General features: G+C 35.3%; 5 protein-coding genes across 5 annotated transcripts; 4 read left to right on the plus strand and 1 right to left on the minus strand.

The window, feature by feature from the left end:
- The first annotated feature begins 1,150 nt into the window (after positions 1-1,150).
- LOC108218700 (uncharacterized) lies at positions 1,151-5,058 on the plus strand. The gene is made up of 8 exons (XM_017391771.2): positions 1,151-1,379; positions 1,448-1,580; positions 2,960-3,063; positions 3,134-3,305; positions 3,475-3,615; positions 3,734-3,822; positions 3,976-4,008; positions 4,168-5,058. Exons 1-8 carry the CDS (start codon positions 1,285-1,287, stop codon positions 4,832-4,834), a joined length of 1,434 nt encoding a protein of 477 aa, XP_017247260.1. The 5' UTR covers positions 1,151-1,284; the 3' UTR covers positions 4,835-5,058.
- A 780-nt stretch (positions 5,059-5,838) lies between these two features.
- On the plus strand, positions 5,839-8,751 carry LOC108218699 (cation/H(+) antiporter 1). The gene is made up of 3 exons (XM_017391770.2): positions 5,839-6,831; positions 7,091-8,016; positions 8,110-8,751. The coding sequence occupies exons 1-3, from the start codon at positions 5,926-5,928 to the stop codon at positions 8,405-8,407; spliced, it is 2,130 nt and encodes a 709-aa protein (XP_017247259.2). The 5' UTR covers positions 5,839-5,925; the 3' UTR covers positions 8,408-8,751.
- A 1,321-nt stretch (positions 8,752-10,072) lies between these two features.
- LOC108217694 (uncharacterized) lies at positions 10,073-10,687 on the plus strand. Its single transcript, XM_017390576.2, has one exon. The coding sequence runs from the start codon at positions 10,108-10,110 to the stop codon at positions 10,507-10,509; it is 402 nt and encodes a 133-aa protein (XP_017246065.1). The 5' UTR covers positions 10,073-10,107; the 3' UTR covers positions 10,510-10,687.
- Positions 10,688-11,941: 1,254 nt separating this feature from the next.
- On the minus strand, positions 11,942-15,192 carry LOC108215573 (probable protein phosphatase 2C 60). The gene is made up of 5 exons (XM_017388072.2): positions 15,037-15,192; positions 14,251-14,664; positions 13,782-14,155; positions 12,926-13,162; positions 11,942-12,577 (listed from the first exon to the last, which is right to left on the minus strand). Exons 2-5 carry the CDS (start codon positions 14,570-14,572, stop codon positions 12,356-12,358), a joined length of 1,155 nt encoding a protein of 384 aa, XP_017243561.1. The 5' UTR covers positions 14,573-14,664; positions 15,037-15,192; the 3' UTR covers positions 11,942-12,355.
- A 998-nt stretch (positions 15,193-16,190) lies between these two features.
- Positions 16,191-19,059, plus strand: LOC108216111 (uncharacterized). Its single transcript, XM_017388791.2, has 5 exons — positions 16,191-16,588; positions 17,216-17,334; positions 17,653-17,710; positions 17,822-17,899; positions 18,637-19,059. The coding sequence occupies exons 1-5, from the start codon at positions 16,381-16,383 to the stop codon at positions 18,828-18,830; spliced, it is 657 nt and encodes a 218-aa protein (XP_017244280.1). The 5' UTR covers positions 16,191-16,380; the 3' UTR covers positions 18,831-19,059.
- The last annotated feature ends 862 nt before the right edge of the window (positions 19,060-19,921 follow it).

A 19,921-nucleotide genomic window follows, 5' to 3' on the forward strand; every position in this document is an offset into this window, starting at 1 on the left:
AAGTATATTTATAAAAAAAATTATATTTTGTTTCTTAATAAAATGGTGATGTTTAAATTTTTATTAAAAAATATAAAAATTTATTATAAAAATATACTTTATTGAAATCTGGAACCATAAGTTTGTGCATTTGTTCTTTCCGATCTTACTGGGGTTACTAAAAGGCCCGGTCCATGCTAATACCAACCCAGGAGGTCCAGTCGCACTGACCAGTAGGCCTTGATTATTGTTTACAAGACCATTCCAAGACACTAGTTATTTAGGCCGGGAATTTTAAAATTTATTATTTATCATTTTTAATATTATTTTATTCATATATAATTATAATCTTCTTCTCAATTACTATCTTTATCTTTAGTCTCTCTTCTCCTCACTCTTATTATATAATATATATTGTAAATAAACACTTTCTCTTTATTCACTTTTTATAATATTGATATTTTTAATGATAAAATATTATATAACTAATGAATATAAAAAAAATTGTTGGAGATGAAAATAGTTATTAATGTTTTAAATTATTAGTATCCAATATTTCAAATTTGAGAAATGAACTGAGATCATGTTAAAATTATTTTAAAGGATGACGTAACTCGAACTTTCAAACACAAATTTATGGGGTCGTTTGAGTGAATTTAAAATAAGTGATTTTTGCTTAAAATAAAAAATGAAATAAAAATTAAAAATAAGTTACGATTTATAAGCGATTAAAAGGTTTGGGAAAAAAATGAAAATCATGAAATAGAAATAGTATTCTTAAGTTCTTAAAAATATTTCTTCTCAAACCGTACGAATTTAGTGCTTCTACCATAAGCTCGGCTTTTACACCCCCGGTCACAACGGCTATTTAGGAGGGAGTTACACTCGTGTCGATCAATAAAAATTTTGCTGTAAAAATTGATTTTGAGGACTGTGATAAAAAATCAAAAAATGTTATAAGTAAATTAAAATTTCAATCTATTGGAAAAATTGTTTAAGAAGTGGATACCAGAATACAAAGGTGGGAGATTATTATTAAAAATAATAAATAAAAATAATACAAAGGTGGGAAATGAAAGGTGTGAGTGTACAAGGACGGTGCACGCTTCTCAACGGCTATGTGACTGAATTCACATTAAGGAACCCAATGACATACTACTAACAAACAAAGGACTAGTAATAATAACACTTTGTTATTATAGGCTTTCCATTTCTTCCGACCGTTATAATCCCCTCTTTCCTTTTTCTTCGTCTCTCTCCAAAAACACACACATACTCTCTCTCCCTCTCTCTCGCTGGAGTAAAATGACGGTGGGTAACAACGCAGCTGCCAGGCGATGCAAGAATGCAATCAAGTTCGGAATCTCACTCTTCTGCAACTCCTTCAATTCCTCTAAATGGTAACCACCTCAATTCTTCAGCTTTAATACCTAATTTATATTGTACTAATTAGAGATCGTGTGTGTAGCAAAACTATGACGAAAATGGCGGTGGCTCGGATAAAGCTACTAAGGAACAAGAGACAAGTTGTTGTGAAGCAGATGAGAAGAGACATCGCTTTGCTTCTTCAGTCTGGCCAGGACGCTACTGCTCGTATTAGGGTTTGTTTTCACTATCGTACTTTCTATTTCACATCCACATTTTTTTTAACTTCAGTTTTAATGTGCATACTGATGCTTTCGTCACTTCAGGCTATTATATAAGAATTATGTTTCTTATTCATATTCTGCTTGTTTTTAGTGTTTTTATCTCCTGAATTGTATATGAATTCTAGGTTTAGGTTAATATGCGAGATACTCAAACTACTTTGTGAGCATAGTTTGTTTTTTTTATTATGCTTTTTTGTGCTTTTGGATTGGGCATTCCTCAGAACCCTAGGTCAAGGGTGGCCCTGAGATTTGCGGGGCTCTTGTCAAAATCAGTTTTTGGTGCCCTAACCTGTATGTACTCTGCATATAAATTTTGGGGCCCTGGGCTCAACTCTTGTATGCCTAGAGCCAGGGCCACCCCAGCCCTAGTTATTAGTTTAAATTTGTTCATGTCTTGAGACTCTGTATTGTGTGTGTTGGTTTACTGTTGTAATAAGTCTACTAAATGCCGGTGTTTCTTTTATATCATTGGAATGTTACTTCTTTTTGTCCATCGCATCGAGGTTATTGTTTATAACATCAATGTTATTGTTTTTTTTCTTGAGACTCTGTATTGTGTGTGTTGGTGTACTGTTGTAATAAGTCTACTAAATGCCGGTGTTTCTTTTATATGATTGGAATGTTACTTCTTTTTGTCCATCTCATCGAGGTTATTGTTTATAACATCAATTTTATTGTTTTTTTTTTTTAATATTACATGCTCCTCCTCAGGGGCGTAGCCAGAAATTCAAGTTAGTGGGGTCAAAAATAAAAAAATCGATAAACTTGAAATTTAGTATATAAATTTTTATTTCAGTGGGGTCAAAATGTTAATTTTATGCAAATAATTCGACAGAAATATGCTTAATATAATAATTTTTTTACATAATTGCAAGTTGAGTGGGGTCAATTGCCCCCACTCAATACATGCTGGCTACACCCCTGCTCCTCCTTCATATTCACCATGACTACAGATGCATCGAAAGGTTGAGATTCTTTCTGTGAAACAAAGATTCTTGTTGATAGGACTTTGAAGTTGTGATGGGATTTCTATTTGTGATGGTAGGCCTTGAAGCTAGATGTTGTACTAATACATTGGATTTTAAATAATTAAATGAAGGAACATGCTAGGTACTAGAGGCATATATAATGCCATTACTGGAAATAGTCTTTGCAGCTTTTAAGAGGCCTATCCGTGATTTGTTTTGCAACAAGCAGCACTCACTAGCTTTTGTAGATAAGAAATAGCCCAACTGGGAGAACTACAGGCAGTAGCTCCCTAGCTTCTGTTGAGCTATCTTTTTGGAAGAGGATTGTAATGCTGTGATTGATGATGCTTTTGTTGCGTGTAGGTTGAACATGTTATAAGAGAACAAAATGTTCTAGCTGCAAATGAGTTTATTGAGCTCTTCTGTGAACTGGTTGTGGCAAGACTATCCATCATATCTAAGCAGAGGTAAAATCCATGTATGTTACTAACGAGTTTAACTCTTCCATGAGCTTACTTCTGATGGTTTTCTTTACAGGGAATGTCCACAAGATTTAAAAGAAGGGATATCAAGTTTAATTTTTGCAGCACCTAGGTGTGCTGATATTCCAGAACTATTGGCGATTCGAGACATTTTTGAGAAGAAATATGGAAAAGATTTTGTATCCGCGGCTACTGATCTACGACCTAGCTGTGGTGTAAATCGCATGGTAAGTTCCTTTGCAAGTCCAAGTCTGTAATAGTTATGTCTCTGCACTATATACCAGAAGTTTCACTGGCCTTGCTCTCACTTTATGTTCATCTAGTTTATATCATACATATCTTCAATATTAAAAACCAAATGTCTAAATTTTGGAGTGTTGTACTTTCTGTTTACAGCTTATTGACAAGCTCTCTGTTAAAACACCTTCCGGTGAAGTGAAATTGAAAGTCATGAAGGAAATAGCCAAGGAGTATCAGGTTGAATGGGATACAACAGAATCTGAAATGGAGCTTCTTAAGCCCCCAGAAGAGCTTATAGTATGTTTCTTTCTGTTTTATGAGCTCCTCGTAAATTATGGATTTCCCTTTAATTTTGCAACTTACGAAGTATGGATTTCCCTCTTATTTAGCAACTCACTGTTTCTCTTCTAAATAGGATGGACCAAAGACTTTTGTAAGCGCAACCAGCTTGCCCATAAAGCCTCTACCAAACCAATCTAATACTGAACCAACAGCAACAACCAGGTAGATAAGCTGCTGACAAGCTTCGTCAACATACTTGTATAGAGGATTTGTTAAACACTGAATCTTTATATTTATCTTGTGCTTTTCGAAATGCTGTTGTCTTGTGTCTGTGTTTAATAATGTCCTTGTGCTTCTCTTTTTTTTCTCTTGCAGACATTCTAATATTGGACCAACAGCAGCAACTAGGTAAAAAATTGCTCAAAAACTTTGTCCAAGAACTTGTATAGAAACAATTAACAATTGTATTAATGTTCTATTCTCTTGTGCTTTTCCTGTAGATATTCAGTAGAAAAATAAAGACTGAATTCGTGTGTCTGTGTTTAATGCTCATGTGATTTTCTGTAGATATTCTGATGGAGGGAGGAATTCCATGCAATTTGAAGACACAGCATCAGCTGCTGAAGCAGCTGCTGAGTCTGCAAGGAAAGCAATTGCTGCTGCAGGAGCTGCTGCCTATTTGGCCAACAGAGACTCCTACCAGACCAGTCAAGGATTTGCCTTAAATGGTGATGTAAATGTTTATAACCATCATCCTGAAATGGATACTTTTTCTGGCAAGAACATGAAGAGTCCAGTTTCTGAAATTTCTCAAAATTCTCTGCCAAAGGATCTTCACACTCAAACCACATATAGGAGACACAGCTACAATGTTGCTCCATCCACGTATTCAGAAGATGAATCAGAGTATGATGAAGAAATCGAAGTCGAAGATCCTACAAGTGATGCCAATCGACGCCATAGAAGTCCTACTAATATGAACCCAAAAATGACTCACAGAAGGCACAGCTACAATGTCCAGCCTAAAGATACAGGTATTAAGTTTGATGAATCAGATTGTGAGGATGATTTTGAGAGGGAAGAGCCAACAGGAGGCAAATATCTACCGCCAAATCGACCTGCACCAGAAGTACCATCATCTCGTGTTAACTCTACCCATCGTGTTCATCCCAAGTTGCCAGATTATGATGTACTCACTGCTCGATTCGATGCTCTCAAGTTTCCCAAAGTTTAAGATGAAAAATAACTGAATTGCTTGCGGAAGAGGAAGGTGCTCAGTATTATATATATAGAATCTCATACTTTTAAATATGTTTTTGTACTCTCTAGTAAGCTATACTTGGATTGTATATGTTCTTGTTCTTAAATGTAATAGCTGTGATATATGGGTTACTTGGAGAAGATTTGCATCATGTTTGGTTTGGTTTGCCCCATCAAGTTTTACTATCATTTTTATCATCTCTTGTTCTTTGTAATTTACTATAATAAGAACTGAACACAAGAGGAACACACACGCGCACACACACACCTCTCTATTCATTTCGTATTCATGCCCGTTAAGTAAGGCCTGCCATGAAAATAAGGAGGAATTTTAAGATTTTCAATTTTCGTCTAACAACTTTCCTCTGTAGCCTTTCATTTCTACTCTTCATTCTTTGTCACCCAGAAAACAGAATAACAACATATCAGAAAATAACACACTTCAAAGGGGAAAAAATTAGAATCAATTGGTGGTGACAGTATCTGTTATACAAATCATTTTGAGTAAAGAATCCTATCAAATCCTACATGTATATTTCTGCATGCATTCTTTGATTCACTTTTACCATCTTTCTTGGATTATGTAAATAGAAATTTTATCAAGTTTGAGATGACTTTATTATCTCTGGGCACCATCAGAAGATGGAATTTAACATGTTCTTGATTTTCCCTTTGGCTAAAAGTTGGAAATTTCGATCTTTAGGATAGGATTAGGATAGGGAAGAAAAATGGCGGACAGTGATGAGGTGGTGATCGGCACAGGATGCAGTCAGGATCAGTTTTTCAATCCAGTACTAACAATGGGTTATCAGGTGGCAGCCATTCTTGTTCTTTCTCATGCCTGCCAACTTGTTCTGAAGTTCATACCTGGTCCAATTGCTCAATTACTCGTAAGTATGTCATCAATCTATCGGAACATGCATTGATATCTTTGTGCTCGCGCTCATATATGTGTGTTTTGTTTCCTTGCAGGCTGGGTTTGTAATAGGTCCTTCTGGGATTTCAAATATAGACGCTATAAAAAAGTTCTTCTTTCAAGCTTTTGCTACAGACTATTATGAGACAATGGCAATGTATGCTAGAATAATTATAATGTTTCTGATTGGTCTTGAGTTTGATGTTCCTTATCTAATACGAAACTTCAAACGGGCATCTGTTATAGCTTTGGGTGGTTGCGTGACAAGTACCATTTTTGCATTCGCGATTACAAGCTTCATATATGAAGAAACTGCAGCTGAAGGCAACCGTTACTTGATGGCCTGCATGATTGCTGTGGTATTGTCCAACTCAGGTTCTCCGCTGGTGATTCGTATGGCTGCTGATTTGAAATTTGCAACCACAGATGTCGGAAGACTAGCCATTTCATCCTCGCTAATTGGTGACTTTTATGCTGTGGGTCTTTTGGTTATCATTTCCAGAAACAAGAAAGAGAAGTCTAAGACGTGGTTTTCTGATGCTTTCATTGCATTGCTTATCATTGTGGCCGTAGTCGTTGCCAATATATACGTGACAAAGTTGATGAACCGGAGAAACAGAAACAAGAAGTACCTGTCGAATATTGAAGTATGTATTATTTTGGGAATCATTTTTGGAGCTGCGATGGGGGTTGAGTCGATCGGATATAGCAGCATATATGCTTGCTTCTTTTTTGGCTCGTTGTTTCCCAGGGGTGGCAAAACCATGCGGACATTGTTGATCAAACTAACCTATACAATTCACAACTTCATATTCCCAATTTACTTTGGCTACGCGGGGTTTAAAGCAGATTTATCTTTTGTCTACAAGCATATATGGAGGATTGGAATTATCGTCCTTGTCATACTGTTGAGCATTGGTGGGAAGATTACAGGAACCCTTGCTGCTTGCCATTCTCTCAAGACTCCCTTGAACGAGGGCGTTCTTCTTGCTTTTCTGATGAATTTGAAATGCCATGTTGATCTCGTTGCCATGACCGTAGGCCAACAGAATGCAGTAAGTCCCGATTTCCACTTCTTAACTTAGCATACCTTGAACTTGGAACCAGTTTCTTGAGTGCATTGCAAATGTTTCTGTTTTTTGTGTTAGTACTATGTCTAAAAACTGAATTCAATGTTAACTGCATAGCATGTTCACTGAAGCTTAATCTTTTTTTCTTTTCTGTTTTGTATTCAGTATTTCGCTAAGACAGGAGCTAAAAGACCGCTTTTTCTCTTCTTTTTTCTTTTTTTCCTTTTTTTGTGAATTAGTACAGATGGTTGCCAGTCAAACATTCTTCAGTTTGATGATATGCTCTGTAGTGATTAGTTCTATAATATCAGGGCCATTAATAGCTTTCTTGGTGCGGAGAGAAAGTAATACTCTTGGCTACAATCACGTAGCTTTAGAATGGCAGGATCCAGACAGTGAGCTACGGATCCTGGCCTGCGTGCATAGTCCTCGCCCTGTTCCAACCATGGTTGGGATCATGGCAACTTCAAGAGGTTCTGAACATGTTCCTCTTACTCCTTACCTGATGCACTTGATTGAGCTCCCCCATAAAATCAAGAGTAAGAAAAAGAAGGCGCATCCTCAGGATGAAGTTGAAGAACTAATCGACGAGGATGACTATGGTGGCAATGACGTGGTGGAGATCAATGAAGCCGTGGATGACTTCACTGCAGAAACAGGCGTGATGATCCATCAAGCTAAAACGGTGGCACCCTTCACATCCATGTTCAAAGATGTGTGTGAATTTGCTGAGGACGTACGAGCCTCTATCATAATCCTTCCTTTCCATAAGCACCAGAGAATAGACGGGAAATTGGAGAGTGACAAGGTGGGTATAAGGACTACTAATCAGAAACTTCTTAGGTCTGCTCGATGCTCAGTTGCCATACTTCTAGACCGAGGCCTTACAGCTGGAGTTATAAAGGCTTCCGGCTCTGATTCCTTGCAAAACGTTGTAACTCTGTTTTTTGGGGGGCCTGATGATCGCGAAGCATTGGGACTTAGCAAACGGCTGGGCTCTCATCGTCATATAAATCTTACAGTCATTCGATTCGTATCTGCAGAAGCACCAAGTAACCAAAATGTGGAGGTAAATGTGGCTCACAAGGAAGAAGATGTACTAATGGCCATATCAGATGATCAGAAAGATAGTGAGCTCGACAGCATTGTCTTAACAGACTTCTACAACAGGTATTTCATTTTACAAAAGCCTCATCTCTTTGTAAAGAATTTGAAGCAGCATGATTCTCACTTAATTATGATACTTGGGCTAATGATCATCAGGTATGTAACATCAGGGCGTGTGGGATACATAGAAAAGCGTGTAGAAAACGGGACAGAGACGTCGTCGTATTTAAGGGACATCTTGGACATGTACACATTGTTCATAGTAGGAAATGGCGGCAGAAGACGATCCTCAATAACAATCGGAATAAACGACTGGGAAGAATGCCCGGAGCTAGGCCCTGTAGGGGATTTACTGGCATCTTCAGATTTTGATGCTAGTGGTTCAGTTTTAATAGTTCAACAGCATAGAGACAAAAACGACGATGACGATGATAATGATGATAGTTATAGATGATACTCATATCTTGTTTGCAAGAACAATCGTAAATCATCTAATGTGTCTCTTTTAAAGAGATGTCATCCGAGGAAAGTTGCTTGATTCAAACTCAAGTTAAATGTCTGTGAACCTACACAATGAGAGCTTGTCAGCTGAATGTTTGGGTAAATATTATGGCAGGCAGGTTAACAGATTTTGAATGTTTTAGGAACAAAGTTGTAATTTATGGTTACTCATCCTGATTGTACATGCTTAGAGGATTAGTATGTACAGTTTCAGTTTCGGTTTGTGCTTCTCTGAATTTATCTACAACTTAATCGCGGATTTCATTCGGTGGGAGATGGCGGAGATTAATTATGATGTATTCGATATAGGAAATGGAACTTCAATTCAAAATTGTATTTGACAAGAACATCTGGATTGACTATAATGAAATGTAAGAGCATCTCCAATCATGAATACTCCTTATCTAAAATCCTAGTTGTCATATCATAAATAAATAATACGGTTTTTCTATGGTGTGCCCAAGGGCACACACTAAACACTAATTTTTATGAGTTTGGTGCATTCTTATTGGTCATGTAATCATAAATATGGATGGCCCCCCTGCATTTACACCAACTCCACCAATTAAAATCCACTAAACTCATCAAATTTAGTGCTTAATGTGTGCCCTTGGGCACACACTAGAAAGACCCTAAATAATATAGTTAATGGTTTCAAAAATTCACGTTCCAACCATTCCACCTGTTATCTATCATTATAGTCAACCTCCTGTAAATGGCTATATTTGTCGATCCGCTACAGGTATGTAACAAACTCTGTATAACAATCCAAAATATTAATAATTTTACCGGTCCAATTTAGCCAACCATTATAGCTCTAGGAGAGATCTAAAATTTGATCAACCGTTGATATATTTTATTTCGAGGACACTAATTATATTGATTAATTATATTTATAATCTAGCATGATATTATTATTTCAAATAATTATTATAAATAAAATATATTATTTAAATGTGATAATTGACATAAGCACTCTTAACACCCAACAAAATATTCCATGTATTAGATTTATCAAGTTTAATTAATCATAATATATATTTTTAAAACTAAATTAAAAAAATTAATTATTATTTTAATACATCTGATTAATCATCTAAATAATTATTTTAACTGTATCTCAATTTTAATGACTAAAGGTCTGTTTGGGATTGCTGTTAAAAATTGTTGTGTTGTCGGAAAAAGCGTCGGTAAAAAAAGTGTTGTTGCTGTTTCGTACGTAATTTTTTGTGATATTTGCTTATTTTGAATTATAATATAAAAAAAATAATGTTTTGATGAGGTTTAGTAGTGGTATCTGTAACAGCATCGTGCAAAGCTGAAAAACAATTTTTTTCAAAAGCATACGAGGATCTGCTTTTTTTAAACATCAGCTAAAAGATGCTGTGCGAAAAGCTACTTTTTTTTTTTTTGACAAACGGAAAAGCTACTTTTAAATCTTACAAGTTACAAACAGTTTTTGACATGCTTTTCAGGGCTGTTGTTGCTAACTCAAACAGTACCTAAATTGTGGAGTCATCAATTACATCTGAATTCTATGGAACCTTCCAGCAGAACGCGGTTTTAGAAATTTAGTTACGCGACGAAGACCAACATATACACACACCACCACATATATAAACACAAACCCCATACACATACTCCAATAAAAAAATGGCTTATTTATCATCATCATCATCATCAATCTACAGCTGCACTGAATGCGGATCAAATCTGAATCTAAACAGCGCCTATTTATACCCACCCGACACTTATTTCGACGCAGGCAATAGAGGCACTCTCTCTTTCTCTGCCCTTGACGCCTCCAAGTTCCGGTTCGAACCCGAAGACAAGATCCGACCCTTTTTCGAGACCATTGATTACTGGGGTATTCAGAGAAAGAGGACCAAGATTTTGTGTAATGGTTGTGGGTATCTCGTGGGCTATGTTTATGATGATGGGCCGCCGTTGACTAATAGCGCTGGTCAGTTTCATTTTGGGCCTAGTCAGGTTATTCCGAGAGCTCCTAGATATAGGTTCAAGAAGAAGGCTCTGAGGATTACTTCTCAGACATAGTTTAACGTTGGTGTGATCGCGTTTTTTAAGTGTTTGCACAAAGTATTTCATCTGTTTAATGTTGTAAATGTAATGTTTGTTCCCTCCTATTGTGATAATACTTGTTTGTATTCGATCTTCTCGAATGTTTTCTGGGTTGTTATTGATGAATGTTATTCTGGTTTACATTTTTTGAGTACATGACTACATGGACTTGTTGTGAGATAGGTTACGAATTTCCGACAGCTTAAAACAGTCTCTTATTACGTACCTGTTTGGCAACGGGAAAGAAGTGCTTCTTTCCGTAATAAGCTAGCTTCTAATTTTCTTGACCTTGTGTAAAAAATCGAGAAACACTTATAAAAAGTTAGGAATGCTAATTTTTCTCTCACGACTTCTACTTGTTTTCCAAACACTTTAATCACTTATAAGTCTTAACTTGTTTCTCACTTCTGTTTCACTTTTTTTACTTTAGAAAGAATCACTTATTTTAAGCACACTCAAACGACCCCTACATATTTATTAAGGAGTTATTTTTCAAAAAACAAACACATACTTATCTACTTTTATGTATTTAAAAGGCGTTCATATTATTATCTATGTGAAATAAACAAGTACTCGTTTTTAAGTACTTATTTAAAAACATAGTACTTTTTTCTACAAAAATGTATTTAAAAGACGTTCATATTATCTATCCTATTATTATAGTAGAAGAAACTTTATTAATAAATAAAATTTATTACACATAAAAAATTTCAGAACAAAATGCAAAACATTTAAAAAGGATGAAAAGAAGCTGGCACTTAAAACTTCCAACTTCTTACTTCAAAAACTGAATATAAGTGGATGTTTGGCAAACTGAACTTATTGCTTATTTGGAAGAGAAGTTGCTCCAACTTATTTACGTACCACTTGGCAACCTTTGTGAAGCACTTAAAATGAGGCTTAAAAGCCCAAAAAAAAAAACTAGGAAACCTAGTTTTTTTTTGGGTTTAGAACTAATTATAACAAAATAAGTCACGAGTACCCAAACACTTTTAATAACTTATAAGTTCATTCCAACTTTTCACTTATAATCCATTTCTTTACTTTAAGCAATAAGTCACTTCTTTTAAGTTAAGTCAAACGGCCCCTAAATAACTCTCCTTTTTTACCAAACAGTACCCAACAAGCAGAAGCAACTTAAAGTGCTAAGAGAACACTTCTACTCCACTCCACTTGTGCTTTTTTTATCAAACAGTACCCAAAAAGCTGAAGCAACTGAAAGGGCTAAGAGAACGCAAGATGTAGAAGCAACTTAAAGTGGCTTAAAGTGCTACGAGAAACACTTCTACAGTAGTTCTACTAAGTAGCCAAACAGCCCAACAGTAAGTCTGATGTCCTAGTGGGTACTTGGGTTCTAACATTCACAGGGTGTTAACATGGAACAACAAATAGAATAACAAGCCATAAATTCATAACATAAAATGTGTAATATAAATTAATAAAAGTGTTGTTAATACATACTACTAGTTTACTGTTCACGACATTTACATAACTGTTAATACAACCTTTAAAAGAAGAAAAGAGTAAAACTAGAAAAGTTGTCTTGGGGTTTTTTTTCTATAAAAAAATAAGAAAGTAAAGAAAATATCAGTCTCAATGATCTACAGTCACTTCAAGAGCTAGTTCTATAGTCTATAATCGTCCTTGCTTAGTTTATCATACCTGCTTCCTTAAATCCACTTGTCTTTACTTTTGGGCTCTGCCATCTCCTCTCATCTTTTTGGTCAACCAGATGGCATCACAAAGATACTGTATTTTGATACAACCAAGAAAATCTCAGGTGTTGCCAGTTTCTGTAGGTGTCGGAGACTGTGTTAAAGTTTTACTGTTGGTTTGTACTAGCCACTCGAAGAGATACGGTAGGGCCTCTCAGTGAGCTCCCTCTGCTTACAAGATTAAAATCCAGAAATACAACTATAACTGTGATATCATCATGGAAATGCCGCCTAACCCCACGATCAACCTTCTTTAAATCAGAATAACGCATTTCTCTCTTCTTTGCTGCTTCCTGCAAGGCAGTTTTTACAAGCCTTCGAGCAATTCCCTGCATTAACGGAACCATATTATGTCAGATTTCATTTTTTCCTTTCTTCATTTGAGAGTTAAATACTTAAATGCTCTCATAAAGAAACTTACATGTGGTTAAATTAATGGCAAAATTCAAATTTAATGTAACAGATTTAGAGTCGAGGACCAAAGCTTACAGCAAAATGAAAATGTGGTTATAAGTTACTCCTATCATCTTACTCATAGAGTTTTAATACTACGGCAACAGTGTATTCACTTGCATACATGAAAGACATACTACCACTACAAGATATATCACATAAACTGTTTTCTTAGAATAAAAAAATATAACCTGACAAAAAAATTACAAAATACAAGAACTTACGTTACGAGAATTGTGTTGTACTATATCAACTGCCTCCTGATTGGTAAGGTGCTCCCAGAGACCATCAGAGGCAAAAATGAGAAAATGATCATGAGGTGAAAGCTCATGCACTGATATTGTTGGATCAGAGCTCAATATTGGCCTGATTATAGGATCACGAAGGCGAAACTTAGCATACAAAGGCTCCCTATTAAACTCAGCTTTTTTCAGATAAACATCACCGATAGATCTAGAAATCTGCAAAGACAATTTTAAACAGTAAGACAGATACTCAGTAAACAAAGTCACCTGACATTTGTAATTTTTAGGTATTGCAAGTAAATAAGATTTGTGACCCTTAATAATTTACCAATTTTTATTAGCAAAATCACAGTGCTGAAGTACATAAACCTCTATTTACATATGCTAACATGATTGCAGAAAAACAGCTAAAGATACTTAAATAACTGTATAGGTTCATTCACAAAAATATATTTCAGTCATGTCAGGTCTAAGCATTAATATTACAAAAAACATTATGAAAAAACTGTATGCCAATATGGACAAAACACTAAGAAGATAGGTGATGGGGAATTGATAATTTGAATTCACTAAACCAAACAAACAACTAAAGGCATGAAATGAATCAAATTCTGGTTGCTTGTCAATAGCAAAAAAAAAATTAACAGATAATATCAATATACTTTTTGCAGGCAAACAATGATTAGCTGTACTTACCCACAATGTAAAAGTATATAGAGATATATAATTACCATCATGATTATTTTGCCATATCATATAACAAAATCATGGGAAAATTCACTACTGCGATCATTCTGAGTGCAGAGCCCTTCAAGATATCCAGCAAATACTTTACCTGTATTAGACCCTTTACACGCCATACATTATGCTTTAAGACAACAATCTGAGAGTCATCTGGATGCAGAGAATGCAACTCTTGCCTAACAGACTCAATGCTAGCATTATGTTCAGCTGAAAGTTGGATAGCGAGAACCTCTCCGGTCGCCCTCACAAGCCTTCCGAGAACAGCACGGGAATCACCAAGGTTGGCAATGTACAGTGTTCCATTACAGATCAAGCCAGTAAGGCAACAAGATCCCACAGCGGCTAACTGTGGTCTCACTGGCCATTGTCTAGCAACAACAGATGAAAAGCCCTCTTCTGTTGCTTCATATGCTCTTCGTATAATGTCAACGGACATTGTTGGTGACCCTTGCTCTGAAGCAATCCCTGGAAAAGACACATAACACAGAAATTATACAAGCCAGTAGTTAAGAACACTCGGCCACTAAAAACACCGGCAAGATAATTTGCACTGAGCTTACTTTTTAGATTTAGAAAAAGATGATCAGTGATGTAACGTGATGTCTCCGGTCCACCATGACCATCGTATACTCCAACAAAAGTCCCAAAAGGCCCCGACTCGAGTAAGCTTAAGTTGCCTGACTCAATCTGCGCTTGATCCTCAAGCAAATTATTGGCCTGGACAACAGCCATTGAATAGTCACCCGTCAAGTGTTGACCCATGTCTTTATACCAAAGTAGCCCATCTTGCTTGCCAGCCGTGTTAGAAGTCGACTGCTCATTACTATCTGAGGAGGACGGGAGCCAGCATGATCTCAAAAATTTTATCAACGTCGATAACATCCCTCATCTCAAACCTTACTTAACCCAAATGCATCACATCCAAAACAATCGGATGTCAACAGCAGATCCCCCAACCAAAAATAATCACTTGCCTGCATATACAGTTAAGTCTCTCTAAATTAATGACCTCGAAACCGACAAATTTTAACAATTTCTCGAGATTAAATACACATTGAGTTGCAACAACACAACGAAATATATGAACATGTTAAGAACTAAAAGAACATAAAAGTGCCTAATAATCGGAGCTTTATTGTAATGCAAAAAAGAGTAGCAAGGAATCACAATGAACTACAATCCATGGGTCTTTTTTTTTTTATTGACAGATACAATACATGGGTCTAATAAAACTATCATGAGCTAATTGCAGGGATCAAAATCTACCCACCAGAGGTCAAGAATGAAAATAGTAGCAACAGAAATAAAATAAAGAAATGCAAGTGAAAATTGAGGAAATCAATTACCAAGAAATGTATCGATAGAAGGAGAACGATCTGAGAAGAGTTGATGAGCTAAGCTACTGACCCCAATTGTAAAAAGGGTAGAGAACGATGGATAGGTAGATCTGAAGATCTATCTGGACAACGTTTTGTTGAGATCGTTTTAGTATTTGCTATTTGTGATTTTTCTGTATTCATATTTCATTTTTTTCCCAATATTGAATCGAACATTCGAACTAGATCGAAATGAGAAAATTCTGTCCGTTACGGCCCAAAAAATTGAAATTATTGCAAAAATAAAAAATTATGCAATTGATAAAGATAAAAATCATTATTCATTTAAAAAATAATAATAATTAATCATTACCATTTCACCAAAAACAGATATAATTATCAAATTTAATATTATAATATATATATATAATATCAATATAATATTTTTTTTTATCTTCAAAAGAAAAAGTTAATATTTTATATTGTTTGGATTATATGGTATACTCGGTCTTGATCGAAATACTTTTTTATAAACTAAATCGAACTAAATTTTATTTCAATTTATTCGGTACGAACTGCATGCGGTTTGAACTGAAATGACCGAATTCTCATAAAATTAGTACGAATCAAACCAAATCTAATTCGCACCATTCAATTCGGTTTTACAAATTTATTGTCAAATAATAATTTTTCCCTTACAAATTTAGATATCTTTTTTTAAAAAAAAAACTGAGTAAAATAATGATGCTAAACAGTGTTTATGTTATTTTTAATTTTTTTTATTAAAATAATTTCATAATGTTGACTATTTATTATGTTGGAAATAAATTTAGCTTAATAATTTTAATACCGTGCATAGGAGATTTAAAAGTAGAGTAAACCGATTTTATACGAGACTCTATATATTATGGTTCTCTATGAATAAAATAGTATAAATCTCATAACATCATAATTTTTTTAATCTAAAATAAGTAATATAATTTAAAATACTAGAATTATAATCATTCAAAATATATGACTATAATTATTTTGCTTAAAAATGAATAATAGTATTAACACGTATTTTTGTACCCGAAAATACATCGTGTATATCCAGAAAGATCAGGTACAGTAAATGACAAGTAGAAACTTCCGGAGCAAAACTCAGAAAGAAAGAAAAAGAAAACAGTCACCGTCCGATCGATGAAATTTGTCAAATCATTTCTCTCCGATTTAACACGTCCTCTTTTTTTATATATAAATAAATAAATAATATATAAATATATATACACATAAAATGGCATTGCAGCTGCTGAGGGCCTTAGGCTTCACTGAAAAATTGACTTGTGTTTATCTTCCTTTGAATTCAGCCCAGAGGGTTTATTAAGAAATCTAATGGCATTTGCTCATTATCTCTTAGCAGTTCCTGCTGAATCTTCATCTTCTTCACTGAAACCCCATCATCTTAACCCCATTGTTGCTTCTTCTTCTTCAAAGATTTTACCTTGGAAATCTCCCGGTGTTTCTTTTGGGCTCAATCTTAACAAAGTTTGCAACTTTTCTATCTTTCCCAAACTTCTCCATCGAATTGCTGCTCACAAAGGTAATTAGCTTCTCTCTTTTCTTTTTTTTTACTGCTGTTTCATGAATTGCTATGCATTTCAATTTGCTAGATTTTGTATGTAATACAAGAGTGGGCAATGTACTTTTGACCTAGTTCTTGAATTTTGAGAATAAGTGCTTTTTTTGGAACTTTATTGGAGCCATTCTACCATATTTTAGAAATTAGGGTCTTGTTTGATCCGAGCTGATTCTTCTATAAGTTTTTGAGGTTTTTCCTGGGAAATAATTGTTGTTATAGCCTAGTAGATATTTCTCTTTTTTCTTGGGAGGTTTTTATATGGGTAATTTAAGGTGCTAGTATTTATATGGCTGTAGCTGACACTCTCTGATGTTTGTCACCAATTGAGCATTTTGGTAATAGCAATTCCAGTGTAAAAGACTTGTCGCCAATTATTCCTATTGCCATCAGTTCCAAGAAACTTGTAGTTTTGTTATGTTGAACACACTGATAGCTTTATGCTCAAAGATATGGCGGTCCGATTTAGGAAATCTCCCCTACCAGAAATGTTATGGTCGTTGTTTTGCTATGTTAAATGTTACCATAAAATATTGTACTTATAGTAGTTCTTTCATAGTGCACTTACAATATTCAGTTTGATCTTCATAGCTAAGGCTAAGCCGCAAGAATCTGAAGTCAGTCCAGCTGTTGATTCCTTTTCTCAATTCAAGCATTTGCTACTACCAATCACAGACCGGAACCCATATCTCTCTGAGGGTACAAGACAGGTCTTTTTTTTTCTTGTGATTCTATTGGTTTTAGTTTCAAGTGTTGTGCAACTTGTTTGCATTACCTTTCGTAGATTATTAATTTTACATTAGAGGGAATGTGCTGCTGGGCCGCGGGCACTTATACTTCTTTGCATAAGTTTGGGAATGGTTTTGGTTACTACACCCGGGATTGGCTTTTTGTCCTCTGAGCAAGGGCTTTTCGGACCTTTTGGTCTGGTCTTGCTTGGCCTTTCAAAAATGGCTTTTGGGACCAGTTTCTAGTCACTGTCATTTTCTATGTTTACTCGAAACTTACTTATAGTTTTTCATCGACAGGCAACATCAACTGCTGCTGCTCTTGCAAAGAAGTATGGTGCTGAGATAACAGTTGTGGGTAAGCTTGATGCCCATAGATCACAGAGTTTATATTATAAGAACCGCTTCTGATAGATGTTTTTGAAGATGATAGATCTATAAAACATGTATACATTTGTATTCTATGCAGTGATTGACGGAAATCAGAAAGAAACATTGCCTGATCATGAGACCCAGCTATCCAGCATCCGTTGGCATTTGTCTGAAGGTTAGTTATCTGTATTCTATAGTGGTTCAATTTTTTTTGCTTGCACTTTATATGAAGTGCAAAAGGTTCCTGAATTTTAAAATATCACTTTTTTTAATGTTTGAATACATGTTTTCCTAAGAGTGTTTGGTTTTGTGGAAATTTGGAGATGCTATTGTTGTGATTGGGTAATCTGGGAGAGAAAGGAAAATTGCAATTTTATGGGCGATTGTCCAAACCAGAGATCTAACACACTAGATTTGAGGAGGAACAGTCCTTCTTAGTTCTTACTAATTTCCAGCTTCATCGTGGAAACTTTGTGCTCCCCTTTTTTTCGTATCACTTTAAAATGTTACATCCTTTCTTTCTCCTAGAGTACCGTTACACAAATTTTCATTACTTTCTCTCCAACTAAATACAGCATATCAAATATTTATGTAGATATGTGCTTGTGTGTATGCATACTTATGTAGAGTGCACCTAGTCACTCTCCTGCTATTGATAGCAACTACTACAAGCCTGAGAATCAGTTTGTTCTTGAAAAAACATATGAGCTGCAAGATTTTTTTTATATATGTCAATCTAGAGATGAATAATTTGACTGATCTTGCCTGGAAGTAGATGGTGAACACGGAACCTTCTACAAGTTGTAAATTGATATTTGTAGTTGTCACTTGTCATGACCTCGTGCTTATTTCCATATTTTAAGACTTTAGTGTACATATGATGACTATTAATTTGTATCTGGGGCATATCAGGCGGGTTTACAGAATACAAGCTGTTAGAGCGACTTGGAGATGGGAGTAAGCCAACAGCTATCATTGGCGAGATCGCCGATGAAATGAGTTTGGATATGGTGATTATGAGCATGGAAGCTATCCACTCCAAGCATGTGGATGCAAACTTGCTAGCTGAGTTCATTCCTTGTCCGGTTCTGCTCCTCCCCTTGTAGAGTACTATAACTAATCAGTTCGGTGTTATCTGCTTTTGTTTCTGTTCACTGTAGTGTTCTTCAAAGCGTCCATTTGGTTTAGCAGCCTGCAGTTGGATGCGACTTTCTTTTGAGATGGTTTTGTGGTAGAGTCATGTTTAACTTAATCTGCATATTTATGTTGTGTTCAGATAACTGTGGTTGAAAGTTTTATAACTAAGTTAAGGGGTGGATGATATGTTTACCTTTATATATTGGATTGACTAAAAGCTACAGAAAGGTATGCCAGAGGATTAAGCTGTCATATGGGTGGAAATTTGTGTCGAAAGCTTGAAAAAAGGTTTGATTCTACATGTTGTGCCATCCCTATATTGATGGTGTATTTATGCTACTATACACAAAATCTTCCCATCTATAGTCCGTTTATTCCCTTCCTGAAGGTAATTGCAATGTAATATAGTCTAGCTGTTAATATGGTTTGCATAGTACACAGCCTGAATTGCCCTTTTAATTAAAGTTTTTGGGCCTGTATTAAGTGTATTAATAGGCTAAAGCTTCATCTGACCTGACCCTAGTGCAGTCTGAAATTAATTGCTTTAAAATGTTGGTGTATAGACTGAAATGAGAAAAGTGAGGTTTGGGTGGATGGAGAGAACAGCTTCTAAGAAAATTGTAGGTAGAAGAAATTAAGGGTTTATGAAATAGCTGGAGAAGAGAACAGTCGGAATATGTTTGGATCTATAAATACGTTGAAATCAGAAGATTTTTAGATTGTGTTGACTCTGGGTTGGATTTTGAAAATTAGTGAGAAAATATTACAGCTGAATATTAGGTTTTTAAATCTTTGAATGGGTTGCCTTTGGTTGCTATATTTGAATTATTTATTGCATGCAAAAAAGTATGTCATATATTGTTAACATGGGAGGATCCTCAAAACTCTGTCACGGTATAACAAAGAAGCCATGAAACCTAATGCACTGAAGCTCCTTCTGATAAAAAAAATGTCACCCTCAGTTAGTAGTGTCGTATTATGTATATTGTCTGTTCCATGTTATCAAACTATAAGTTACTAGTCCATAGAAAGTCGGTCTATCGAGTTCAAGTTTTTTTTT

The sequence above is a fragment of the Daucus carota genome, chromosome 4 (assembly GCF_001625215.2).
Source record: "Daucus carota subsp. sativus chromosome 4, DH1 v3.0, whole genome shotgun sequence".
Lineage (NCBI taxonomy): Eukaryota > Viridiplantae > Streptophyta > Magnoliopsida > Apiales > Apiaceae > Daucus > Daucus carota.

Coding starts and splice junctions, on each gene's coding strand:
- LOC108218700 (XM_017391771.2), top strand. CDS start 1,285: ATGACGGTGGGTAACAACGCAGCTGCCAGGCGATGCAAGAATGCAATC. Junction 3,064..3,133: donor TCCATCATATCTAAGCAGAG/GTAAAATCCATG, acceptor TTTTCTTTACAG/GGAATGTCCACAAGATTTAA. Junction 3,306..3,474: donor GCTGTGGTGTAAATCGCATG/GTAAGTTCCTTT, acceptor TTCTGTTTACAG/CTTATTGACAAGCTCTCTGT.
- LOC108218699 (XM_017391770.2), top strand. CDS start 5,926: ATGGCAATGTATGCTAGAATAATTATAATGTTTCTGATTGGTCTTGAG. Junction 6,832..7,090: donor CCGTAGGCCAACAGAATGCA/GTAAGTCCCGAT, acceptor GAATTAGTACAG/ATGGTTGCCAGTCAAACATT. Junction 8,017..8,109: donor TTAACAGACTTCTACAACAG/GTATTTCATTTT, acceptor AATGATCATCAG/GTATGTAACATCAGGGCGTG.
- LOC108217694 (XM_017390576.2), top strand. CDS start 10,108: ATGGCTTATTTATCATCATCATCATCATCAATCTACAGCTGCACTGAA.
- LOC108215573 (XM_017388072.2), bottom strand. CDS start 14,572: ATGTTATCGACGTTGATAAAATTTTTGAGATCATGCTGGCTCCCGTCC. Junction 14,156..14,250: donor TCTTTTTCTAAATCTAAAAA/GTAAGCTCAGTG, acceptor TGTCTTTTCCAG/GGATTGCTTCAGAGCAAGGG. Junction 13,163..13,781: donor GTGTAAAGGGTCTAATACAG/GTAAAGTATTTG, acceptor TTGTCTTTGCAG/ATTTCTAGATCTATCGGTGA.
- LOC108216111 (XM_017388791.2), top strand. CDS start 16,381: ATGGCATTTGCTCATTATCTCTTAGCAGTTCCTGCTGAATCTTCATCT. Junction 16,589..17,215: donor TCGAATTGCTGCTCACAAAG/GTAATTAGCTTC, acceptor TGATCTTCATAG/CTAAGGCTAAGCCGCAAGAA. Junction 17,335..17,652: donor TCTCTGAGGGTACAAGACAG/GTCTTTTTTTTT, acceptor TTTCATCGACAG/GCAACATCAACTGCTGCTGC.